This window comes from Uranotaenia lowii, chromosome 3 (assembly GCF_029784155.1).
Source record: "Uranotaenia lowii strain MFRU-FL chromosome 3, ASM2978415v1, whole genome shotgun sequence".
Lineage (NCBI taxonomy): Eukaryota > Metazoa > Arthropoda > Insecta > Diptera > Culicidae > Uranotaenia > Uranotaenia lowii.
Genome location: NC_073693.1, coordinates 60,392,690 through 60,420,007, shown reverse-complemented (window position 1 = coordinate 60,420,007; position 27,318 = coordinate 60,392,690). Strand labels below are relative to the sequence as shown.

Sequence of the window (27,318 nt, the reverse complement as noted above, 5' to 3'; positions counted from 1 at the left end):
TAGTGTGATAGTTGATCTATCCAACGCAAAAAATTTGATCAAAAAATATCATCAGAGTAAAAAGTCATGGAAGTTCAAAGTCAAAGTGAGAGTGCACGTGCTTCCAATTTCTATACAATTGTGAACGGTACTGTATGTACTTTCGTTGAAAAGATTCATGTTTTTTCTCCACAATTCAAAGAATAACTTCAGGCAGAAGAAATATCTAATGGACTGGTTTTATATCAATGAACCGTTCCTAAAAATAACTCTATCTTGCATCGGAAGCCCGGTTTTTACAAATTTTCCATGTTTCATTATTTCTGTACTGGAAACCGATTCTCCTACAGTAGTCAACCCTAGGCACATCCACCCGTTACCTCCACTTGAACAAACCCTTATCAGGAGACCAGATATAAACGTTTGTGATTAAATTCTGATAGCAGCACCAATAGGTCGCTTGGTCATAATAGTAGGTGTGCGAAAATCGTTACTCCGATTGGCCATCCACCAAGAAGAGGTACATGTCGTGGCCGGCATAGTTAGCTTGCAGTGAGCAAGAATCTACACTCGTGAGCCCAACCACCAGCAGACAGAGTTTGATTTCGATTCCGGGGCCCATAGATATAGAAAGTAGATTTGACGACCTTGCATATCCAACGCTTGGTAATCATCATCATCGTCAGCACAACAACAACAACAAGAACGAAACCGACGACATCGAGCAGAACGAAAACGCTACAAGTAAGTAACGTGAAGTAAGAAGATAAACGATTCTCACCCATGGTCCAGGAAACCCCAAACACGGCAGGTCGAATAAACATTACACTACAGTAGGCTGAAGCCGATTGGATTGGACTACAAGTCCAGTTTTCTTCCGTCCAGGCAAAAGGAACCATCAATTGGTTCCATACGGACGGAGAGGAATCATTTTTGGTCCTCCTTTCGGAATGTGTTACAAGGAACGACGACTCTCGGCAAAATTGCAGTGTAAATCTCGAAGCCCTTTCCGGCTTAATCACCTTTTCTATCGCTCAGATGTTGCTGATGCTTATGAATGGATAGGAACCTACCAAAACTACCTTCTACATATGTATGTACCATTTAGAGGCGATAAGTGTACCTTCGTTCCACTTTGTAGGGGCTCGTTTCTCCGGTTTTGTGAAATCGCTTGTGAAAATAAACTGGCCCCTGATAAAACCTGTCATGGAGTCAGGGTCCGGCTCAATGCCATTGGCCACAATCTTCCGGAACATCATCGCATCGGTCCAGGTGATTTTCGAGACCGAGACCGTGTCGTTGGGGTTTCTCTTCTCGATAAAGTGCAAATATTGTCCTAAAGACGGATGATTAGTTTTTCCAAATCGGTTTCGTTCGGTTTTCTACATTTCTTGTAGACGTGATCGATTGAAGAATCTTCAAGTGGTTACCGATGAAGAGGGAGAGGCCGATTGCTACAAAGTAAATGCAGCGGAACTAAAGCAATCAAGCTGCACTTAAAGGATCTAAGAGGGAAATTACGGAATAGTTATTATTAATTCGAGCTAAGTCGATGTGTGAACAACATTGATAGGCTCCAATTATCAGAAACGCATCGTAAAAAGTGGAAGTGAAAAGGTCTGGAAAAGGACAAAAACTCATTCTACAAAGTGTAAAAGATTCGATGGTGCAATAATAGTTGACAAATCTCGAAAGCACGCTTTAACTGTTGAACTATTCAGGCAATGAATTAGTTGAGTTGGTTTCAGTGTTCGGCATCTCTAACTGAAAAATTAGCGCCACTAATTAAATCGCTAACTCATTCAAAGTTAGCGATCGCTAATTAAATACGCCAAAGGTGCCAAAAAGTTATCGCATTAAGCTCACGGCGCTAATCGCTTGACGCTTACTGTTGACCATCATAAAGGCCAGAACAAATATTAAATTCCAGCGTAACATTGCATAAGGGCGAAACTGGAAAATGTAAACAAATCGAGTTCACGATTATTCTGGATGCCCCCGATCGCACTTTGCTTAATAGAAACGGTTTCATCTTGAAATCACCTAAAACTTTCAAATTATTAATGAAATTCAATGCTGAGTTGACCGTGTATGACAAAACGGCGTAATCAGTTTTTTCATGTAGAACCAAAGGGCATAGTTTCAAAACCAAAACAAAAACGGCCGATCAATTAGGCGAAACTTCCAGGCGTAATATGAAAAATATGTGAAATTTAGTGAAAAAATTAAAGTTCTTGATAATGAACGAACAATAAGTGAACATTTCTTGATTATGGTTGATAAAGTGGTCGATTTTTTAAATAGGATTTGATAACTTAACTTACTTAATGATCCCGCGCCGATCCTCCGGTGCATAGGGCCGTGGTAAAAGACCTCCACTGTTGACGATCCGGAGCCAGCGTCTTCACTTGGTCCCAGTCAAGATTCTCGTCGACAGTTCGGATTTCAGCGGCTAGGCTTCGCCGCCACGAGTTTCTGGGTCTGTCTCTTCTTCGATGACCTTCTGGATTCCAATCTAGCGCCTCTCTGCAAATCTCGTTTTCATCTCTTCGCAGCGTGTGCCCAATCCATCTCCACTTACGTTCCCGAATCTCGATTTCTAGCGCCCTTTGATGACACCGGCGATGCAGTTCCTCATTCGAGATCCAGTTGCCAGGCCACCAAGCGCGGATGATATTCCGCAGGCAGCGGTTTACAAATACTTGCAGTTTTCGCGTCGTTACCGCATATGTGCACCAAGTTTCGCACCCGTACAGCAATACGGATTTGACGTTTGAGTTGAAGATTCGGATTTTTGTTCGTAGAGAGATTTGGCGTGACCGCCAGATGTTTCGGAGACTCGCAAACGCAAATCGGGCCTTTCTGATCCGTGTTTCGATGTCTTTTGTGGTACCACCATCAGGCGTAATCTGGCTACCAAGATACGGGAAGCACTCCACTTTCTCAACTTGTTGCCCAGCTACCATGAAACTGGAAGGATTTCCTGTGTTGATCTCCATCGACTTGGTCTTTCCGACATTGACTTTGAGACCTGCTGCCTTGGAACTTTCGGTGAGGTCGTCGAGTTTGCTCTGCATATCTGGTTGTGTTTGGGCGAGCAAAACAATATCGTCAGCCAGGTCAAGGTCGTTCAGTTGCTCCATTGTTGAAGGATTCCACGGCAATCCTCGGTTCGGTGCACAGTCAATCGATCCAATCAGAATCTCATCCATAACGATTAGAAAAAGTAGGGGTGATAGAATACATCCTTGTCTCACTCCAGCAGTTACCGGGATTGGTTCGGACAAGACACCGTCGTGCAAGACCTTGCACGAAAATGCCTCGTATTGTGCTTCGATGAGATGGACTAGTTTCTCTGGTACTCCTCTTCGCCGCCCAGATGTGTTCATGGTTAAGTCGGTCGAATGCTTTTTCGAAATCAACGAACACCAGCAGAAGAGAGTCCTGGAATTCGTTGATTTGTTCCAGTATGATTCGTAGCGTTGTGATGTGGTCCACACAGGATCGTCCGGATCGGAATCCAGCTTGTTGCCGTCGGAGTGTAGCGTCGATTTTCTCCTGGATCCTGTTCAGGATCACCTTGAAGAGTACTTTGAGGGTTGTACAGATCAACGTTATGCCTCGCTAGTTACCGCACTCTGTCAGGTCTCCTTTCTTCGGGACCTTTACGAGGATACCCTGCATCCAGTCGGCCGGGAATGTTGCAGTGTCCCAGATGCCAGCGAAAAGACGGTGCAACATTTGTGCTGATAGGGCAGGGTCGGCTTTCAGCATTTCAGCAGGGATGCAATCGATCCCAGGTGCTTTGTTGGATTTCATGTTTTTGATTGCCGCTTCTATTTCAGCCAGCGAGGGCGCTTCCGAGTTGACGCCATTTATGCGACTCACTGTTGGCGCTTCGAGCTGCGGGTTCTGTTGGCCATCGCTATTCGTGACTCGGAAGAGTTGTTCGAAGTGCTCACTCCATCGTTTGAGCTGATCTGTTCGATCGATCAATAACTGACCTGCTCGGTCTTTCAGCGGTATTCTTGCATTAGTCCTTGCACCACTGAGGCGGCGAGAAATGTCATATAGTAATCGGATATCTCCATTGGCGGCGGCTCTTTCTCCCTCTTCGGCTAGGGAGTTTGTCCAGGCTCTCTTGTCTCGTCTACAAGCTCGTTTAACTTCCTTCTCCAGCTCCGCATATCGTAAGCGGGCGGCTGCTTTGGCTGACCCGGTACATGCCTGCTCAATTCCGACTTTTGCCTTTCTCCGATCATCGACCATCCTCCAAGTTTCATCCGACATCGATTCACTCCTTCTTCCACAAACTTTACCGAGAGTACCATGGTTCGTCGTGATAAAGGCATTCTTGATTTCACACCACTGTTCTTCGACTGTTCCGTATGTCAGCAGCTCCGAGACTCGGGATTCTAGCTGTTCAACGTATGCCCTTTTCAACTCTGGATTCTCCAACCGGCGGACGTCGTATCGACACCCGACTTTCTCCTCGCGCCGTTGGACATGCGCAACTCTCAGTCGTATCTCGCCAAGGACGAGGTGATGGTCAGATGCAATGTCTGCGCTTCGTTTGTTGCGGACATCAAGAAGGCTCCTTCTCCATTTTCGACTGATGCAGATGTGGTCAATTTGATTTTCTGTTCGGCCATCTCGGGATACCCAAGTGACCTTATGTGCTGGCCGATGGGGGAAGAGCGATCCACCGATCACCATGTTGTTGTTGCCACAAAATTCTACAAACAGCTCTCCGTTTTCGCTCATCTGTCCTAGACCATGGCGCCCCATGATGCGCTCAAGGTCCTGATTGTCGGAGCCAATCTTTGCGTTGAAGTCGCCCAAATGGATTTGAATGTCACCCTTCGGAATTTTCTCTACCGCGCTGTTCAGTTGACTGTAAAACTGCTCTTTCTCCTGCAAGTCGGCAACGTCAGTTGGCGCATAACACTGGACCATTGTAAGGTTTCTAACCCGTGTTCTAAATCTGGCTACGATTATTCTTTCGTTTATCGGTTCCCATCTAATGAGGGCCGCGTAGGCCTGCGGGCTTAACAGGAAACCAACTCCTCGTTCCCGAGTAGCATGTTCTCCTCGTATGCCAGAGCAAAGCAGGACTTGCCCGGATTGTGTCTTGTGTTCTCCAGTATTAGGCCAACGGACTTCGCTCAGTCCCAGAATTTCAAGTTTGAGGCGGCTAGCCTCTCTAGCCAGTTGTTCCAGTTTGCCTTGTTGGGCAAGGGTTAAAACGTTCCAAGTTAAAATTCGTGTCCGTGTTTTCATGCTAAAAGTCGTCGACAAAGTTCCAGGTCGGTCATTTCTTTCGGGTTCCGTAACAATTTCTGAATCGGGAGCAGTAGGTTGTTAGCCTAAAGTCCCTATCCCGCGATGGGGCTGCCATCTTGGACTTAGCTGGCGGGAGCCGCATTTCATAAATTCAGCCGCTTGCTGCAAGACAGACGCTGTTTGAGCCGCCCCTGATCTGGAGAACAGACGCTCGGTTGTTGTTGCACGCCGCCCCTGACCTGGGGAACAGACGCGTGCGGCCACCTTCTCAGTCTGCATGCGACCAAAGCATCCACCGGGGTTGGGTACCCGATCTCCGCTTAGGTTACTCGCATCCCAGCCGGCACCACGGGGAGGTAGAGATAGGAGTTGTGAATAAGAGGTGATATGACCACTATGGGGTCTCGTGTTGCACATTATCCACCGTTTACCAGCCAGGATTTGATAAGATGTTCCAAAATTTCTAACGCGTTTCGTTTCGTTTCGAGCAAACTGCCAGTTTCAGCCTTTTGTCACACAACCCCTCCTCCCTACCCCCCTTCGATTTTTCCAACTCCCCAAGAGGGAATACATAAAGTTTCAAGTATATCAGTAAAACAAAACTATCCAAGAATTTGATCACCTCTCTGTGTTCTACAAATCTCGCATGAGCTTTAATTACGTCGTATAAAACAAAATGTAAAAAAGCAGTTTTATTACAAAAATGTACAGAATGTTTGTCGTCTGGACAACTGTTTTCCTTACTTTGGCAGTCGTTTTCTTTGAATTTTAAAGATGTTTCATATACGACGCACAGTGGGACAGAACCTATGAAAGCTTAACTAAAACCCCTTTTTGTAAATTTCAAAATTTATGTTTTTCAGAAACTGGACATTACACCGATACATCACTAAAATTTTATTTCTTAAAGAATTAAAAAAAAAAAGTATGGCTGAATTCAGAATAATATGAAATTTATATATTTGAGGTTGAAGAATTGAAAAAAAATCGTTTATTTTTCGAGCACAAACGTAAAACGTTAAAAAAATACAGTTTTCACCATATTCGGATATCTGGAAAACATGTTACCCCACAGTTAATTGCTTTTTCTAAGCAGTTCACAACATTTTCAACTGTTAGCACATCTGTTTTCTCCAATTGCCGAAGAACAACTGACTCTCCTCCATTCTAAGCTGAGTATAAAATTTGTGATTTTAAATCAGTAGGGTAGGTGTACCCTCCTCCGTCGTATCCCTCTTATTCGTCTTAATTCATGAATGCATGTTTTAGACCCGAAAAATCACTTTCCACTTTAATAGACTACTTCACATGATAAACTTACGCCTGGAAATTTATTTTCTATCACAAATTTGTCACTTTTAAAACTATTTTTTAAGATATTTGATTTTGAAATCTCGAAGTGAAAATAATTATTGGCACACCCCGCCATATTGAAAGACGAACTTAGTGATCCCCCCAACGTGTTTCTTTGCTTTAACGCTTCCTGTTAATGCATATAACAATCAAAATCATCAAATTCAACAGAAAAGTGTTGAAATAAAATAAGAAAAAAATTTTCAAACTAATCTGAACTATATAAATTTGTCAATTTTCGATTGAAATCGAATGGCTCGGCCCCCATAATTCGTCGTAATTTTGCGACAGGAATAGGAAACCGTTTTGCAAGAATTGGAATTAGACCGGTTCATTTTTACTATTTTTTGCTGACCACAGTCGGACTAAAAGAGAATGAACATAATTGATTTCTAAGTAATCACAACACAATAAAGTAATTTTGAAGCTGGGAACTAGATGCGCTGGGAGATACGTGCAAAAAGTCTTTTTATATTAAGGGGGGGGGGGGTTTATTTTTTATTTTTTTATTTTCTTATTGTAAAACATTTTAAGAATGTTGTGTCAAATTTTCAAGTCAATTGAAGCAAAACTGTAGAAGTTATAGGCCTTTCCTCCTATCTAATACTGTAAGAAAGCAAGAGCAGAAACTATAAACGCGTTTTTCTCGAAAGCACATTTTTAAAGTCCGTGGACATCGTCATTTGAAAACTACTTATCCGATTCTTTTCAAATTTGGAACATATTTTCTACATATGAAATACCAGACCCCAACGTTTTTCTTTTTTGATTTTTTTACTTTGGGGAGATTTTAGAGGTGAAAAATGGCGGATTTTTAAGTGAAAAATCGTAGTTTTTACTTCAAACAGCCACAAAAATTTCATAAAAATATTTTTAAGTTAAATAAAAATGTTGGGGTCCAGAAAACCATCTATTAAAAATATTTTGCTCTGATTTTTCGACTTCAGATGATTCTGTGCTGAGATACAGTGTCCACCGCAAATCCTGTTTTCTAAAAGGCATCCTCGAAAATGCTCCGTCACCGGCTCATTTTTCAATATTTTTCTACGAAAAAAATACTAAATGTTCTTTTAACAATGCTTTGTATAATGCAAAAAATTTGAATACATTTGTTTGAACGATAGCTCTAGAAAAAAATCGTGAAAATGGTGTTTTTTTATACCCGTTAGACCCTACCCCCCCCCCCTTAATAAATTACTTGAATGTATTCAGCATTGCTTATAATGCATGGTTTTAAATGAACATAGAATTGATGGCTTTTTTAGCTAAGTGGTTGGTGTTTAACAAATTATTTACTACCAGTACCGTGCATAATTTAATAGACGTTTGAGTGCACGCAAGAATATCTCCAACTTTACACATTTCTAACGTTCAACTCCAATGACATTGTTTCTTCATATTTTTTTATTTTAAGATTTGATTATTTTTGGTTCGATTATCTGATGACACTAAACCTCTCTCAAGTATTTGAAACATTAGATACATCAACTATATGAAAATTAGACTTTTCCAACTTCTTTCATTCAAACAGCAATATCTTACATACGACCAAACGCTTTGTTCTACAGAATGTTCACTGAGAGATCCTTGTAAACTAAAACTTAAACTTCTCCAGTTTTCAGAAATTCTCTAAATGGAAATCAATAACTACTCGAGGAAAAAAATCAATTCCTGGACCGATAACCTCGATTTCTATTGAATTTTGACGATGCATGGAAAATCGATGCTAAAAACTCCCGTTGAAGTTCAAAATGACAAGAGAATTTAGATGAATGAATAATTTAAACTTTGAAATAAGAGTTCACGAGTCTCTGGTTTGGATCGCAATACAAGTTTGGATAAAAAAAAATCGGAAGATATGATTTTTTGTAGGGGAGAGTGGGGTATCGTGGGCCATGGGGAAACGTGGGCCACATTTAATATCTCAGATGTGTGTTGAGATAAAAATCTCAAAGCAACTGTCATCGTCGTCGCTTTGCGTGAGCATATTTCCTATATGACTGAAATACGCATCATATGCTTCTTTTATTTATCAAGCTAAAAAAAGTTAGAAAAATTTACTTACATAATTAAAAAAACACCCGCTAATTTCATCGATGGGGAACCTAAAGTGCAAAACAAAAATATGCTCATACGCTTATGATCTTAGTTTTGTCATGATCTTTCACGTGGAAAAGGAATTTTTGATGAAACATCAATAAGTCACGCAAACGCAACCAATTATCAAATCATAGCTTGTGGGGAATCGTGGGCCACACATCTTGAATCACATATGTTTTTATGTTTTTATACACATTTAGAACTTAAAACACGTTTTTCCTATCTGTAAAGTTTTCTTATGCCAAATGAAGAATTTTGAAAAATATTTTGTGCATCCAATATAAGAAATTTTGCAAAAACGTTCGCGAGCCAGGTTTTGGAATCTATGCGATCATCACAGCTCTCTTTTTTATTCCATCATTTGAAATTGCTTTAAAATAACGAAATGAATTAGGAAATTACAGTTTTGGGTCAACTCATAAACTTTGCATGTTATTTGGTCAATTTGGATTTGGTGGCCCACGATTCCCCACCATTTTTCAAAATCCAAAAAATATTGCTTTTTTTCAAACAGTCAGAATTTGGGGAAAATGACTAATATAAAATTTAAAAAAAATACTTTATGATACCTTGAAAATGTAGAAAACCATACCATTTTTTATTTTTATTTTATCTTTTATAATAATGAAGTTATGGAACAACGAAAAAAAGTGGCCCATGATTCTCAACTCTCCCATACATAAAGTCGTTCAAAATAAAACAAAATCGAACCCCTTTTTTATGCTGATTCCTACCATATAAGTTTTAAAACTTGACTCATGTTTGCTTCAGATTTTATAAATTCTCAGTGAATTTTCAACAAAAGATGTTTTGTCATTTTTGACATATTACAGTTTGAATGAAAAAGTCGAAAAGTTTTATCGCTCGTAAAAAAACTCGAATAGATGAGCTGAACCAGTCTAATGCGCATTACACGCATCAACGTGGCGTTTCTTTGTTTCGATATCCTTCGCCAGGGTTCCCACATGTATAAGAATACACATATTGACAAAACGCAAATGTGATTCTGCCTCTCCTCAAATGTCTTACTATTCAGTCTCATTACGTAGAAAAACATATAGTTCTATGAAAAATGGTGATGTTCTTTAAATATGAGTAGTTTCTGTGTAAATTTGTGCATTGTAATTTGTGTTAAATGTCTGTATAAATGTTATGAAATTTTATCTTACAGACAAATCCTGGATCATGGCAGCCCTGTCCGTTGGAGAATGTGTTGGTAGAAAATACATTTGCAGGGTGGATTCAATTTGTCAGGTCTAATATTGTGCTGCCTGCAATTGCCTTAGCCAAGCAATGGTACCTAGCTACAATAACGCTACCTTGAGATTTCTTGGCAAGACCATTTTATTGCGACTTAGATCTCATTCGAACTTTGCCGTTATCCTGCGCGGTTGATCCGTGCGAAGTAAATAATAGCATTTGCACGAACCGCAACCGCAAAATTTCAAATCTATACCTCATGAGGGAGGAATGGTTTGAGCCAATTTCGGTATAATTGAATAGAAGGTATAATATTTTGCTGCCTGCAGATGCATTAGCCAAGCAGTGGTAGACCTGTTTACAATAAAGCTATCCTAGTTTCATGGCTTATTGCGACTGGTTACTTGAAAGAACTCCTGCTGTTATCCTGTGCGGTTGATCCGTTCGATGTAAGCTAATGCCAATTGCATGAACCGCAACCGCAAAATTTTAAATGTATTTCTGAAGAGGGTGGAATAAATTGAGACAACTTCGGTCTCCTTGTACGACGGAATTAGGAACCTGGTACGACAATGAAGGAACTTGAATGAGGAAAATAAATCATAAATTGACTAAAAAGTACGTAATGGATTGATCTATTTCCTTCATAGTTTCATAAAACAATATTAGAAATATAGTTCAATTACTAAATATCAGTTTTAAAACAACGTAGAAGGCAATTCTATTGAAATAATGAAAAAAGCTTCCTTAAGCCGTTGTCTTAGGGTCCTCTACCCTATGTTCTTTAACTTTAATTCATCTATTCTCTACACCCATGAGACCCCACTCTTATTCCTACTCAAACATTTAAATGGAAATCTCAACTATCTAACAAAACAAAAATTAATTTCCACTTACTGCCAATTCAAAAGTTATTCACGTCTGAGTGAAACATGTTTTTGACAGTTTTCGTATTTTTGGGATTGCTTTTGCCAGGTATTTGCCAGAATAACTTGAACTCAACCAAATTTGAAATTCAGCTCATTTAAATTTCTTTTAATGAAAATTGATTTTCCTCTTTATAATTTTGATAATACATTTTCGGTTTTTAAATGGGAGGGGGGGTCTCAAAACATCATTTATCTTTTTAACGGTCCTAAAAACCCTTACATTAAAAAAAATTCACGCCGATACATAGGGCCGGATTAAGCCATCGGGGGGCCCGAGGCAATTTTTCTCGGGGGGCCCCTATAAATCGATTTTTTTTTCAAATGCTACCCATAAAATACAAAACCTTTCAAACGTATAAAAAAACTGGAGATGAGTGCAGTATACTACCTTAAAGAAGTAATGTTGCCTGCGTAGAACATAGTTTCTGGTATCTTCAAATAAAAATCGGTAATCAATCACATGCAAATATTGGAGAAGAGTTTAGAAATTTCCTAGAAATGAAAACTCTGGTTTATGCTGAAAAATGCAAATTTTAATTCTCATTTTTTTAAACCCTCATTACCAACTAAAATTCTCTAATTTAAAAAAAAATGACCGGATAGATATTATAAACGATTTTTATATCATCTTTGATCGTCTGGTTTGCGCTTATTCGAGAAATATTTACCTAGTGACTATTTGGAAGTATCATGAAGATTTAAAACATAGAAAACAAAATTCCACATTCCATAGAGATACAGATATAAGAGTTTAAGAATTCAAAACTTTAAATCACGTTATATTCAGAACCAAAATTCAAATCTTAATCATAATTTCAAATCAAGTTTTGAGAAACAAAATATGAATTAAATTAAAAAAAAGGTATAAAGTTACAATCAGAGCAATAGATTAAGATCATAGAAATACTCATATTAAGAAAATCACTCAATGATACTAGCAACTCAACTATCAGATCGTTTTTATGATAATTTGAAAATGATCATTTGGATAATGATATACTAATATTCACTTCAGTAGAAGATACAATTTTGGATGAATCAGTTGAAAATGTTCCAATACAAATTTCAAGTCTTAGATAGAAATTGGGATGGAAATTCAATAAAGAAACCCTGTACTGTCGATTGGTCCAATTCAAGCAACTACTGTTTTTTTTTAAATATTTTACTTTCAAAAATAGGGAGGGAAAAGGGGTTAGAATTTATAAACCAATGAAAATTTCAATAATAATGATTGAAAGGTGAAAACTTATTATAATACGTGGTATTAACCCGGTTAGTGCCCGGGGATCTGAAATGTTTATCATAAAGCGAAATTAGCTGCTATTTTAGTGCAGTAAACCATAACTTGGAAACTTAACGTAACAACAAACATTATTGTTGTGCAAGACGTTTGAATGTAATGAAAATGAGGAGATGTTTTATCTTTATTTTACCTGTTCTTTACAGAATATCGTAACTTATATGTTTCGATAAAAAATAAAAATTTGTTTTGACTAATATTTTTCTTAATTTTTTTTCGAATTCGGTTTTGTCCAGAAGATTTTGATATTCTCAGCTCGCAAAATGTGGGAGAGCTCCTTCACTGCTTACTCCAGGGGGGCCCCTTAACTTTTTAAGACAAAAACTAATCTAGATATTATTTCGCGGGAGCTCTTTAGTTTTAATATTTCAAGTTTTCATCCAGATTTTCTTGTTTTGATTTCTTTTCATTGATTTGTAGTAGTATGATTAAAGTAATGTTAAAACTTTTTTTCCCTCGGGGGGCTCTCCTGAGCCGGGGGGTCCTATTGCCCCTTTAAACCGGCATTGCTATCGTCAAATAATAGAGAAACTTTTCAATTCGCTAGATCAACCGAAACTTAGTAGCAAACTTAAACTGCTAACGAAAAACTAGCGGACTAACTATGGATTAGCGGATTAGCGCTTTGGTGCTTTTCAACATTTTTCCAAAGAAATTTAGTCATAAAAACTGAGAATTGTTATCAACCTAAGTCTGTCATGTTTTTCGTCATACCTCATTTCTCTTCTCAATTCAAACGCATCAATTGATGTGGATCGTGAGCAACTCTGATTTATGTACTTGGACAGGTTCCAACCATTGATAACAATCGGACTCGCTCCACAGCTTGTTTCACTTATGTTTCTCAGAAATCTAGTTAAATTTTATCACAGAGAACATACGTACCCAGCAAACATTTTTGTAGGTATATTTCTCAACAACTTTGTTATACGTTTCATATACATTATACAATGATCGTATGAAACTCGAAAAAACAGCATTTACCTACCAAAGTGGAGGCAATATACATACATAGAAAGAATGCAAGAGAGTACCAGTTTTTTTCTCTCAGCGCATGCAAACCGTTGCCAGCGACAATATTTGCTGCTTCTGTCATTGGGAAATGCTGGCAAATATACCATCTGATTTTTATCAATATGGTTGCACTGCTGGTCAAAGAGAGAACATCAAAGCTGTTCTCTCTCTTGTCCCACGCGAGAGAAGAAAAGGAACAAAATCGTCTTCAAAATCTGCAAAAATGGCGGACTTTTTATCATATCCGATTTGAACCATTTAATCCGAGTTCGAGTAACGATTTTTACGACCTTTAACTTGCGTTAGTTGGAATTACGATTCGCAGTAACGTTATTAATGACTTGAGCTATCATTTTTAATGCGATTTCATGTTTGCTGGGTACAAGCTAGCACACGAAACTTGTGTAAAAATTCTAACACTCTTTTTGAATGTCTCCAAACACACCAAAGAGAACTGTCAAAACAAAGCTAAGAAAAAATGACTAAGTTTCAGACAGTTTTCTGTAGGTCGTATGAGCTGCTTAGCATGTTTCAAGAAAATCGCTGTTGGAGTTTCGTAGTACGTTCATCATGTTGCATGAAAAAGAAAATTATAAAAGTTATTATCTTTTTCATTCAAATTTGTTAGAAATACGAAATTTAAAACAACTGGATGCTAAAGTGATATGTTGAAGTAACCCGCTTTGAGATGCCTAGAATCAGTACTGCTGGGTGAGATTGATCGTCAAGAATGTTCTTGTATTTGACTGAACATAGGTGATGCATTTTCTAACATAAATTACTGTTCAAGAAATGCGAAAACTTATACCAAAGCTGTTAGTTATCGTAAATGTCATAGTAGTGCAAAAATAAAGAAATTGAAATTTCTCCCAATTTGAAAGTAGCTCTGATTTCATTTAACTATTTAGCAATATATTAAAGCCGTCCATTTTACTGAGACATTAGATTAATTTTTTTGAGTTCATATACTATTACACCTTTCGAAAACTGGGCGCTTCAAAGTTGATTAGTAACTTTTGAACGGTGCAATAGATGGCACTGTTTTAGTCAATTTCTAACGTATTTTTTTATGATGATGGCATTTGAAATTTTACACACTTTTTCGGCGATTTTTTGTTCGAGCTTGTACGTCTGTTCTCTGTGATTTTATCTCATTTGCTTTATTCACCACATATATGTATCTTTACAAGTGCGTCAATTTGACAAACGCTGCAGATTTAAAAGTAATTTGACTAATTTTGAAAAAGTTACAAAATTTTAAAAATGGACAACATGTATGTATGTATGTATGGTTCCCTCATCGGTAGCAAGGTCCAGCCTATGGCTGTGTGGCTTGGCCTTCGAATTGCTTCTCTGGCTTCCACGGCCGATGATTCGTCGAAGGAATCCAACCTTCAGAGACCTATAATGGTTGGCAATCCACTCCGCTTGCAATAGTCTCTTCAGATTAACCCCAGATGCATTCTCTCTGAAATATATGATTATTTATACAATGAAACACATCTTACCTGTCGGCAACTTATGGTTTTCGAACCCAAAAGTTTTTCTTGTCGATACCGGGAATCGAACCCAGTACGCCTGGGTTACCAGACTCGCTCCAGCCTATCCACTAGGCCACATCAGCGCTCGCAAAATTTAAAAAATGGACGACATTGATAAAAATAATAAAAATATACGAAATAAACAAAATTGACAAAGTTGACAAAAATTGTCAATATTTTTAAAAATAACAGAATTTGAAAATTTGATAAAAAGGTAAAAATTGACAAAATTTTTAAAATTTACTCGATTTAGAAGTTTAAAAATTGACAAAATTGGTTAAATTGTCAAAATTGACAAAATTTAAAAATATAATAAAAATTAAAAAAGCCATTTCTGTAAATTTTGTCATTTTTGTCAATTTGATAAATTTTGTCAATTTGACAATTTTGTCAATTTGAGTACCTATTTTTTGTCAATTTTTAAGTTTTGTCAACTTTTCCAGTTTTGTGAATTTTATCAGTTTTATCAATTTTGTCAGTTAAACCAAGTTTGTCAATTCCATTAATTTTGTAAACTTGTTCATTTTCGCAAATTAAGCTTTTTTCAGTTTGTTAGTTTTTATCATTTTTTCATTTTTGTCTTCTTTGACATTTTTGTAATTTTTGTCATTTTTGTTTTTTTTTGTAATTTTTATCATTTTTGTCACTTTTGTCATTTTTGTAATTTTTTTGTCATTGTTGTCATTTTTGTCATTTTTGTCATTTTTGTCATTTTTGTCATTTTTGTCATTTCTGTCATTTTTGTCATTTTTGTCATTTTTGTCATTTTTGTCATTTTTGTCATTTTTGTCATTTTTGTCATTTTTGTCATTTTTGTCATTTTTGTCAATTTTGTCATTTTTGTCATTTTTGTCATGTTTGTCATTTTTGTCATTTCTGTCATTTTTGTCATTTTTGTCATGTTTGTCATTTTTGTCATTTTTGTCATTTTTGTCATTTTTGTCATTTTTGTCATTTTTGTCATTTTTGTCATTTTTGTCATTTTTGTCATTTTTGTCATTTTTGTCATTTTTGTCATTTTTGTCATTTTTGTCATTTTTGTCATTTTTGTCATTTTTGTCATTTTTGTCATTTTTGTCATTTTTGTCATTTTTGTCATTTTTGTCATTTTTGTCATTTTTGTCATTTTTGTCATTTTTGTCATTTTTGTCATTTTTGTCATTTTTGTCATTTTTGTCATTTTTGTCATTTTTGTCATTTTTGTCATTTTTGTCATTTTTGTCATTTTTGTCATTTTTGTCATTTTTGTCATTTTTGTCATTTTTGTCATTTTTGTCATTTTTGTCATTTTTGTCATTTTTGTCATTTTTGTCATTTTTGTCATTTTTGTCATTTTTGTCATTTTTGTCATTTTTGTCATTTTTGTCATTTTTGTCATTTTTGTCATTTTTGTCATTTTTGTCATTTTTGTCATTTTTGTCATTTTTGTCATTTTTGTCATTTTTGTCATTTTTGTCATTTTTGTCATTTTTGTCATTTTTGTCATTTTTGTCATTTTTGTCATTTTTGTCATTTTTGTCATTTTTGTCATTTTTGTCATTTTTGTCATTTTTGTCATTTTTGTCATTTTTGTCATTTTTGTCATTTTTGTCATTTTTGTCATTTTTGTCATTTTTGTCATTTTTGTCATTTTTGTCATTTTTGTCATTTTTGTCATTTTTGTCATTGTTGTCATTTTTGTCATTTTTGTCATTTTTGTCATTTTTGTCATTTTTGTCATTTTTGTCATTTTTGTCATTTTTGTCATTTTTGTCATTTTTGTCATTTTTGTCATTTTTGTCATTTTTGTCATTTTTGTCATTTTTGTCATTTTTGTCATTTTTGTCATTTTTGTCATTTTTGTCATTTTTGTCATTTTTGTCATTTTTGTCATTTTTGTCATTTTTGTCATTTTTGTCATTTTTGTCATTTTTGTCATTTTTGTCATTTTTGTCATTTTTGTCATTTTTGTCATTTTTGTCATTTTTGTCATTTTTGTCATTTTTGTCATTTTTGTCATTTTTGTCATTTTTGTCATTTTTGTCATTTTTGTCATTTTTGTCATTTTTGTCATTTTTGTCATTTTTGTCATTTTTGTCATTTTTGTCATTTTTGTCATTTTTGTCATTTTTGTCATTTTTGTCATTTTTGTCATTTTTGTCATTTTTGTCATTTTTGTCATTTTTGTCATTTTTGTCATTTTTGTCATTTTTGTCATTTTTGTCATTTTTGTCATTTTTGTCATTTTTGTCATTTTTGTCATTTTTGTCATTTTTGTCATTTTTGTCATTTTTGTCATTTTTGTCATTTTTGTCATTTTTGTCATTTTTGTCATTTTTGTCATTTTTGTCATTTTTGTCATTTTTGTCATTTTTGTCATTTTTGTCATTTTTGTCATTTTTGTCATTTTTGTCATTTTTGTCATTTTTGTCATTTTTGTCATTTTTGTCATTTTTGTCATTTTTGTCATTTTTGTCATTTTTGTCATTTTTGTCATTTTTGTCATTTTTGTCATTTTTGTCATTTTTGTCATTTTTGTCATTTTTGTCATTTTTGTCATTTTTGTCATTTTTGTCATTTTTGTCATTTTTGTCATTTTTGTCATTTTTGTCATTTTTGTCATTTTTGTCATTTTTGTCATTTTTGTCATTTTTGTAATTTATGTCTTTTTGTCATTTTTGTCATATTTGTCATTTCTGTTTTTTAAGTCATTTTTGTCATTTTTGTCTTTTTTGCCATTTTTGTATTTTTTTTTCATTTTTGTCGTTTTTGTCTTTTTTGTAATTTTTGTAATTTTTGTAATTTTTGTAATTTTTGTCATTTTTATAATATTTGTCATTTTTGTCAAACGTAAGTTGTGTAGAGAGTAATAGAAAAAGCATAAAAACGAGCCTGCAAGCTTAAAGCTCGAGACAAATGATCGAGAAAAATCTTCCTGAGAGAAGATGAGATGACATCGTTCGCATCCTCGTGTCGTTTTTCCCTTCCCAAAACAATCTATGCTTGCGAACATAGCGTTTGGTGAAGGATGGAACTTTCAATCGCTATCGTAGCATACCATGTTAGCATCCAGTTCTAATTTCGGGGTTGTAATCCACTTTATGAATGTAAAGAGATGAAGCTTGCCGGAAAGTCGGACTGGAAACAAACAATATATATTGGTGTAAGTTGAACCATTTACAATGTTGACAACTTTGTTGATTTTGTCAAATTTTTTATCAATTTAGTATTTTCTGTCATTATGCGGCTAAGGCTAATGAGAGCACGCCCATCGCCTATCGTGTCTATGACGTCCTCTAACATTTGAAGTCATATTTTAGATCATCTTGAATAGTTGCAAGCAAGTCAGATGGATATCTTTTTTGAAGTGATCGTTTTTTATAATATTTACTATGAAAAACGAAATTTAATTTTTTTTTTCGTGCTTTTATAGATTGAAGAGAAGAAAAAATCCAGTTTGAAGATAAAAATAGTTTTAATTGTTAAGCCCAGTTTCGCTAAAACGCCGAGAACAAATTGTACAAAAATTCACATTAATACATACAGATAGGGGAAAAGTTCATATAACGCCCTATGTGGCTAATACGCGCCACCCTTGTTTTGAAGAATCTGTAACATTTTAAGCCTGCAAAATATTACCAATTTGTTTTAAATGCTGTGATTGGTCAAGGCAAGTATGATTTTTTCCTTAAAATGCCCCTGTGTCGTGATAATTTCACAATTTAGGTTTTTCTTCATTTCGATCTAAATTTTAAAACACTTTTAATAAGGTGTCGTGTCACCAAGCAGAGAAAAACGAATAAGACAATATGTTCTGACACATCAATAGAGGAGAGTCTAAATTATGATTTTATGCTAAAAGATCATACTGAGCTCGCTAATGTATGCTTTTCATGGGTATGTTCTATCACGGCCCATGCGCTCATTATAACGCGCCAATCGTAGTAGGCTGAAAATAGCATTGATTTTTCAAAAAGGCCAATTTTCATTGAAACTGAACAAAAAGTCTAAAACCATATTTTGAGCGTTAATTCAGCCCAAGAAATCTATTTTTAATTTTTTGTTAAATTTCCATTTTGATTTTCTTTTCAGTCAAAGTGTCTGTAAGTATTGGTGTGTTTTTGGTCTTCGGCTGCTCTCGGGTGTGTTCGGCTGCTAGGCGCATATTGAATACACAGCGGCGCGTATTCGTAACACAATCGAGTTTTTGAAGAAACTATAGCAATTTGAGTAATGAAAAATTATAGGCATTTGTAGAAAACAAGTTTTCTTCAACGATTGCACCCATTTTTAACACAATTTGTACGTAAAATACATAGAAAATCAGCGATTTGCTTAGGTGGCGCATAATAGGGCATGTTCCCCTACACAGACACCATCAGAACTCGTCAAGCTGATTCGACAGATACCTATTGAGGTAGGTCTAAGACCCTCAAAAGAACATCAATTTTCCATTTGATTCCATAGAAATAAAATGTTGTTTAAAAAATTTGAACGTCGAAAACCTACATTCTAGAATTATGAGGGGCTTGTGATATAGCTCAGTTGGCAAGTCTATTGTCTTCTGAGAAAATGTCCGCGAGTTCGAGCCCAAGAGTAAATATCGAACACAGTTGTACCAGATAAGTTTTTCAATAACGATCCACCAACTGCAACGTTGATAAAGTCGCGAATGCCATAAAGATGGTAAAACGACTATAATCGAAACAAAAAAAAACATTCTAGAATTCAATTTCGAACCAGATCCAAATTTCCACGTTTTAAAACATAAAATCTGAATTTGGAATTCAAAACATCAGCTAGGGAACATCAAAGCTAAATCATTGCTTTACAATTCATTTATTCATAATATCAATAAATTGTCTAATTAAAGCGATTAGGATAAAATCCAAATTAGTTCTGCATCGAATGAAACCCGCTATTAAAATGTGGAGAATAATAACTTGGGTTATATAAGGTTTAGTAAGAGAGATTAAGAAATCAATATGGAGCACAAGCAGATCATACAAGTAATTATTCTATAACTCGACATTTAATCTAAAAATAAATTATTATTACATCAGTAATGACTTATCTATAGCAACTTTCGCTCAATGTACCCTTTGATATTATTTGATCGAGTGTGGGATTTCCATCCACTTCAAAATGAATCTTGATAAAACTCGTAATTGTCAGAACCAACAGATACTGATACAGTACCGTTCACACAAATCTTCATCTTAGCCCATTCCTTACTTTTTATCTGATGATATTTTTGTTTTCAAACATTCTGTTGAGGCAAGTTTTTTTTCTGTTAACTGACGCAACTTACGTTTTTAGTCCAAAAAGTTAAATTGACGTAGAATTTCTGTATCTTAAGGCCCAAATATGCTTTTAAAATTACATCAAACTTCGTCAGATTACAGTAGGATAGTTGATATTAGGTCATTTTTTGGAAAATTTCAAGAAAAATAACATCAGAATAAAAAAGTTATGGATGAGCAAAGCCGAAAATCTGTGTGCGTGCATCCTAATTTCTACAGAATTGTTAAAGGTACAGTCAGGATGGCCAGCGAACCGGGAAAACCGGGAAAACCGGGAAAAAACCGGGAATTGAAAATAGCACCGGGAAAACCGGGAAATAACCGGGAATTTTACATCCAAACCGGGAAAAAATCTTATGCAGTCCAAATCACTATTACCATATAAATCCTACGTATAGTAAAAAAAAATATTCAAGATTAATTTTTATCAAAAATTTGACATAGACGTTAATTGTAGTTCTTTGATGAAAAAACGAAATGAGAAAAGTTTATGCGTGTTTCCATTCTTCAATGTTCGCTTTTCCACCGAATGTTAGAATTGAAATTATTATTCCATTCCTAATTTCAGAATCAAAATTGTGGATTCAGAATTGATATAGAAAATTTTGATTAAAAATTCAGGCTCAGTATGATATTTGAAATATACATTTCTGAAAACAGATTCCTTTCAGAACTCAGAGAAGGTCGAATTAAGTTCTCTTTGTTAAGACTTGAATCAAGCGTTGAGTAAGAAGCTAGACTGAAAATGCAGAAAGATTCTGGTACAAGTTTGACAATTCAAGTTTCGAAATTGATCTCAAATTTAAATTTTAAAATGTAAAAATATAACTTAGCTTGAGATTCTTAATGTTCACTCATTATCTGGATTTAAATTCTAATTTTAGAATAGAAATAAAACCAAAAACTTAAAACTATTTATCTAAATCTATAAACCAATATACACTACTATTATACCAGAAATTATTGTTCATATAAAATTCGAAAATCATGTACCCATATTCAGAATAAAAATAAACAAAACAATAGTAATGGTGTTTATTGATGATTTATCTAAATTTCTGAATTTTAATCTTAGGATTAGAATTCAAAATTTAAACTCAAAGTTCGAATTGGCAATTCAATTTTGAAACTAATATCAACATTTATGGATCATAAGTCTGAGTTTAAAAGTAAAATACATGAACAGCAAAAACTAAGCTTGTATATTTATCTGAATATATTAATATATCAAAATAATTTAAAAATTTGAAATCTGGTTTATTCTAGCGATTTTTATAAATTTTATTTTTTGAAATTTTTTAGATTGATGAACCCTTTTCAAATGCACATTATTTTATAGCTATATAACTTCTCAAGTGAAATCAAATAATATCATTGAAATTTCTTCAAGTTTTGACTTGAGATATGGTAAACTTTTATATGAGAAATGAGAAATCTGAAAAAAAATTTTATGTGTATCATCAAATATTCGACAATATATATCATTTTCCTGCCCTTATAATGTTGGAGATTTCATTTTAAGACATCATTAAGGGCTTTTCATTCCTTTTAGAGTTATGGTGGAAATAATGACAACAAATCTCTATTTTTGCGTCCAATTCTTATAAATCCAACATGATTTTTCTAAGATTCCATAAAGTTTTTCAATAAAATATCTTAAACTTTATTAATTTCCCTCGCAGTTTAAAAATCACAAAAAAATTTGCATTTCAAATATTGTTTGATTATTTTCACGGAAAAATTTTACCTTCAATCTCTCGGAAAATATATTTTAGTCACAATAATTCTAAAGATTTTAGAATCCTTTGAACCCCAATGTTGTTTTATTGACAAGTGGAAGTTTCAATTCTGATTAGTTGAATGAACTTTGAAATCTCCCAGAGAATTTAAGATCCGGAACGTCAACGACATGATATCTTAATGTGGTTTTAAAATGATAGAATCGGTGTTTCAAGAATCCAAAATGACGTCCAAAAAATTTAAATTATAAAAATAAAGAAGTTAAATTTTTTAAATTTTTAATCACATACTTGATTCACTGAAAATTTTCAGTTTTCACGCACTTTCACTTACAAATATCATAAAAATATCTATTTGTTCGGTCAAAAAATCTTGTAAAAAGTACCGTAAAAAACATAAAATCTCACATGGAAAAACCGGGAAAAAACCGGGAATTTGAAAATGGAAACTCGCTGGCCTCCCTGAGTATATGACAGGTGCATACTATAAAAAGGCTAATCGAAAAGGTGAATGGATGATTTTAAATTTATAGTGAAGGGATTTTATATAATTTTCCTGGGGTTTCTTGTGACATAAATTGTCTTCACATTTTAAATCATTAAAACATAACAATTATAAGACACGAATGCCACAAGGATGGTAAAGTGTCATTAATAAAACCTTAAAATCAAAATAACAATTTCTTTTTCCAATTACTTTTTTTCAGATTTCACCATCAATTCCACGTATGATCAGCAACTGGGAAAATGGCGCAACCCATCCTGAACATTGTCGTCGTGGGAGATGGAGCCGTTGGAAAAACTTGCCTCTTGCATAGCTATACGGATGAGTCGTTTAAAAATTTCTATCAACCGACCATGTATGGAAAGTAAATTTGAAAAATATTAATGATCAATTTGACAATGAAAACCCTTTTAACAGCTACGACAAAGAAAGTTTCGACATTACAATCGATGGGGTACTGGTGACCGTACAGTTGCATGACACAGCTGGACAGGAAGATTACGACAGAATCCGGCAGCAGTTTTACAAAAAGGTATGTGGAATGAATTTAGCAAATGTTACCTAAAGATCATTTACTTTATTCAACAGGCGAATTGTTTCCTGCTCTGTTACAGTATTAACAATCGTGTTTCGTTTGAGAACATTCCCTCCAAATGGTTTCCCGAAATAACAGCCAATCAGAGGGTTCCGATCGTGTTAATAGGTGGAGTTATAATAACTTTTGTCTATTGAAAAAAATGTTCCATTCATTATTTTTTTCGTTGCCGAACAGGTACCAAGTCGGATCTGAGGAAAGAATCGGGCAGCCAGGTGCCAACGTCCGAGGGACATAAGCTGGCGCGTACCATCAATGCCAATTCTTTTGTAGAATGTTCGGCCAAGGAGAACTTCAACGTGAAGCTGGCCATCGAGCAAGCCGTCCGGGCCTGTGTCGATGGGGTGCCGGAGGTGATCGAGGAGCCAATCTGTTACGGTCTCTGTCGCAGCTGTTCCTGTAGTCTGATGTAGAGGGGTTATGTTAGTTAGAGAATTTCATAAACGTAAGACTAAACCAGATCGAGTGCTCAATAAAATCGGTATAAATTTAACGTCTGAATTTCTGTTAAAAGTTGCTTCGAAAAATTTCATCGGATCAAAAGTCTAATCAACATTAAAAATTCAAACATCAGTTTGTGGACAAACCCTAAAAATTTTACAAGAAATTCAACGACACTCTCTGAAGCCACGACCTTACTATCAAGCATAATTTTACCTTTTGTGGATTTTTCCATTTGTGGAGATCAATTTTCCAATAGGCACTTCAAAAGCGTAGGACTTCTATTGACAGTCTCACTTTCTATTCTTTCTTTAAACATTGTAATCATTAATTGAAGTTATTTCTCTAGAACCCATTTTTTTCGCTGAAATTGATTATATACCCCCTTGAGTTTGACGAAAAACTTTATCGTTCTCGAAACATTTTTCACATTTTTTTATCAAAAATTGCACAATCACATGCTAATAACTTAAATTTCAGTACTTTTTCGGATGCAAACATTAAACATATTTGATGATTTATTGTCTTTCATCCAAACCCCGCCTTTAGACGGGGTTTAAAGGCCCTCTTTTCTGCCTTACATAGGATCTTTTTTTTTCTAAAAAATAACTCCAAAATTATGGTTAGTTTCAGACCTAAGTATCAATAGCCATTTTATATCGAAGAACACATGGACCTAGGATTTCGAACGCTACCCTTGTTTTAATTTTTATAAAAAAAGGCAATTTCCAGTTTTTTCATGTTTTGAAATTCAAGCGTAGATGTAGCTTTTAAAAACAGCTTGTCAAATAATTGTCATTAGTATGAAATGTTAGATTAACGTATTTTGAAACATTCTGCACAAAAAGCTAAATGAAATAAAAATTACATTTTTAGATAGTTAATAAAATGCTATTTTTGATTTTTTTTTTGACATTACTGATTAAAACAGATATGTAAAACATAGAGAGGCAAAAGCATTTTTTAAAATTATTCCTCCGTCAAATATATCATTGGCTGTTGAACATGATTTAAAAAGAAAAATTAAAAACTTTGAAATGAAGGGGTTTCTTTTTATTCGTGATAATTTTTAAATATATTTCAATTCTGAATTTATTGATACTCCTTTGATTGCAAGTCCTGATTTTGACAAAAAGCATCTCAGAACTCTATTCTATTTCTTAATGCAATAAAAATAATTAGACATTTCCAAAGAAGATAAATTTAAGAATCACAGAAGTAGAAAAATTGTCCACAACGCAAAAGTCCTAGCTCACATTTTCACCAACAATTCGTTTTATCAAAATTAACACAAATCGAACGAGTATGACTTTAAAAACTGGTAAAGGATACTTCCTACCACATACGAAAAAAAAAACTTTCCAAGTTAAGATGTTTATTTTAGAACATTTTAAATGGAGAAAGAGAGCTTTGTTAGCACTTGACGTTAATTTCTCTGGTAAAAAAATTACCATCGCTACCAATTTTTCCAAGTGGCTTATTAGGGTTTTTGTAGTTAAAATTATTATCAAAATCGAAGGAAAATCATGTACTCAATATCAAATTTAAAATATTGTAACAAAACTTGCATTTGAGATTAAAAAGAAATATATGCATTTGAAAAAAGGAAGAAAATTTTGATTATAGTATCATAACCCAGATTTTCAATTCATATCAGCCATCATTGAAAAATCAGTTATGAAACTCAAAAATGAATAACATCATTTAAATTTATGAATGTGTTCATTTTCAATTCAAAATCATATTTTAAATTTTGGTTTTGCACTCGGCTGGGTTTCAAGATTCACACCAATCACATCATCAATATTGTTTCCTGATCATTTACAACAACAACAACAACAACAATTTAAATTTATAATCCAATTTTAGATTGACAAAAATGTTGATTTTTTGTTTAGTTGATAACGACTGAATGATAATGAATTAATAATGAATTCGATTATTTCATCAGATTTTGTATATAATTTTTATTTTTGGTGCTATGGATCGTGAAAATTTTACAAATTAAACTATTTTTACTGAAATCAGTTATTGATTGATGACAAACTACATGAAATCCGATTTTGAACCTTTTTACTAACCTTTATTTGACAACTATTTTGATATTCTAGCTTCAGAGATGCTATACTTTAGAAAAAAAAAAATGAGAAAATTTATATGAAAATACATCATTAAATGCCGTTTTCAATTTTTTAATATTAAAAATTTGAATTTATTTAACAACTTTGTTGAAGACTGCAAAACGTTTCGCTTTCAAAACTTTCTAAGTTACATTTTGGTTTTTGTTTTGTGAAATTCCTGGATTTTCAAAGAACTGGAAAAAATCAAAAATAAAACTTTACTCTCAGTCATCGAGGAAGTTGATCATTGATTCTAAACCTTTATTTTCAATATCTTCGCAACATTTCACAGTATTTTCCAGAAAAGTGCAGAATTTTACTTAATTAATTTTTCACATATTTTTAAATGTCAGTCAAAATCGAACTAATTTGCACTTTTTGCCTTGTGCTATGAGTTTTTGATCCTTCATTTGATGTTTTTTTTATGTTTCTTAGAAATTGTTCTTAAATGTTGGACATACTGTGTCCTTGAAAAAAACCATTTTACACTTTATTTATACATTCTTTTTTTGCAAATTGGTAACATTCAAAATAAATGGGTTTAATTTTATTTCATTCGTTTCAGATTAAATAAAGGTAGGATGGGAGCTTCAAATTTATGAGTAAATCTATTTGATTTGAAGGAGCTCGAGAAAAGCAGATAGCTGAAAGGTTTCTTAAAATGTTCTTCTAATAAACAATATGTGTTTTATTTTCATTTATTTATTTTTTTTTGTTTCGATTATAATCGTTTTACCATCTTTATGGCATTCGCGACTTTATCAACGTTGCAGTTGGCGGATCGCTATTGAAAAACTTATCCGGTACAACTGTGTTCGATGTTTACTCTTGGGCTCGAACTCGCGGACATCGGCTCAGGAGACAAAATTTATGAAATGACGTTTATAGAGAGAAATTCCTTAATGAGCTCATAAATCGATTTTTTTAACTCCCTGGTAGAAAACGAAAATCATCTATTTATCAACATTTTCTCGCAAGATTATAGTTTTTTTTGTATCAAAGGAAAACGAAATAATGTTTTGTAGAAAATGGGTAAAATAAAGTTTCAATTTCTTCTCTTTTTATGAAATTTTTCAAAATAGGTACCTCTGATTTTGTTCAATGGGATCAAGTTGAAGTAGAAGGGGCAGTGTGCAGCACCTCTCCACCCTCTCACTCTTTCAAAATGATCGTTTTTACAGCAGCTATTAAAGTTCTTCGTAAATTTTTTACACGGTTGGTAGTTATTTCGTTTTGAAATTTTTTGCTCGGGTTTTCAGGATAAAAATTTTGTTTTGCGGTTTCTATTAAGGTGTGTTGAGATCAAAAAGTGGTCAAACTAAATTTCGTGCAAATCGATTATTTGTTTATGTCGTATTATGTCGTATCATGTCATATACAGCATTCGAAATCTTGATTTAGTTATAAGGTTTTGCTTATCGTTGCGATTTGGAGTCACTTCCTTTTTATAAGTCGAAAGTTCGGATCGTTTTTAAGCTCCATGCACGGTTGTAGACGATATTCTCAACTTATTTGCGACATCTTGAACAGAGGTCGGGGTTGCGATTGAAAGCGCTAGCCACTTTTCTGTTCGTCACGATGGCTCCCGGCTTTCGATTTCCTCCAGGCTTCCTAGTTGTCGACCAACGTTCGCCAAACACTTTTATTACATTGGTGACATTGGTGAAGATTTGGCTTTGATTTTATTGATGATTCAAACAAAGAAACAGTTCAGAATTTTTTTTTAAACGCTTATTCTTACAGTTTATAAAGTAATACATGTAAAAAAGTAATTATTGGTAATATTCTCGGACTTTCGATTTGACGCGTTCCATTAGGTTTTGTACAGCTTATTGATCACATATCGTTCTATAGGGCGAAGCTGGGGGCAGTTTGGTGGGTTAATATCTTTCTCATCCTCCTCAATAGCTGCAGTGTAGAATTGTGGTCCCGGAAGA

At 34.4% G+C, this 27,318-nt stretch overlaps 1 protein-coding gene across 3 annotated transcripts; it reads left to right on the top strand.

Moving 5' to 3' along the window:
• Positions 1-439: 439 nt before the first annotated feature.
• LOC129757335 (ras-like GTP-binding protein RhoL) lies at positions 440-23,313 on the top strand. 3 transcript variants are annotated; one of them, XM_055754522.1, is made up of 5 exons: positions 440-723; positions 22,428-22,580; positions 22,643-22,757; positions 22,814-22,928; positions 22,998-23,313. In XM_055754522.1, exons 2-5 carry the CDS (start codon positions 22,468-22,470, stop codon positions 23,231-23,233), a joined length of 579 nt encoding a protein of 192 aa, XP_055610497.1. In that variant the 5' UTR covers positions 440-723; positions 22,428-22,467; the 3' UTR covers positions 23,234-23,313. The 3 variants fall into 3 exon arrangements, with proteins under 3 accessions (XP_055610497.1, XP_055610499.1, XP_055610498.1); XM_055754524.1 differs by lacking the exon at positions 440-723 and adding an exon at positions 827-1,072; XM_055754523.1 differs by lacking the exon at positions 440-723 and adding an exon at positions 1,528-1,596.
• The last annotated feature ends 4,005 nt before the right edge of the window (positions 23,314-27,318 follow it).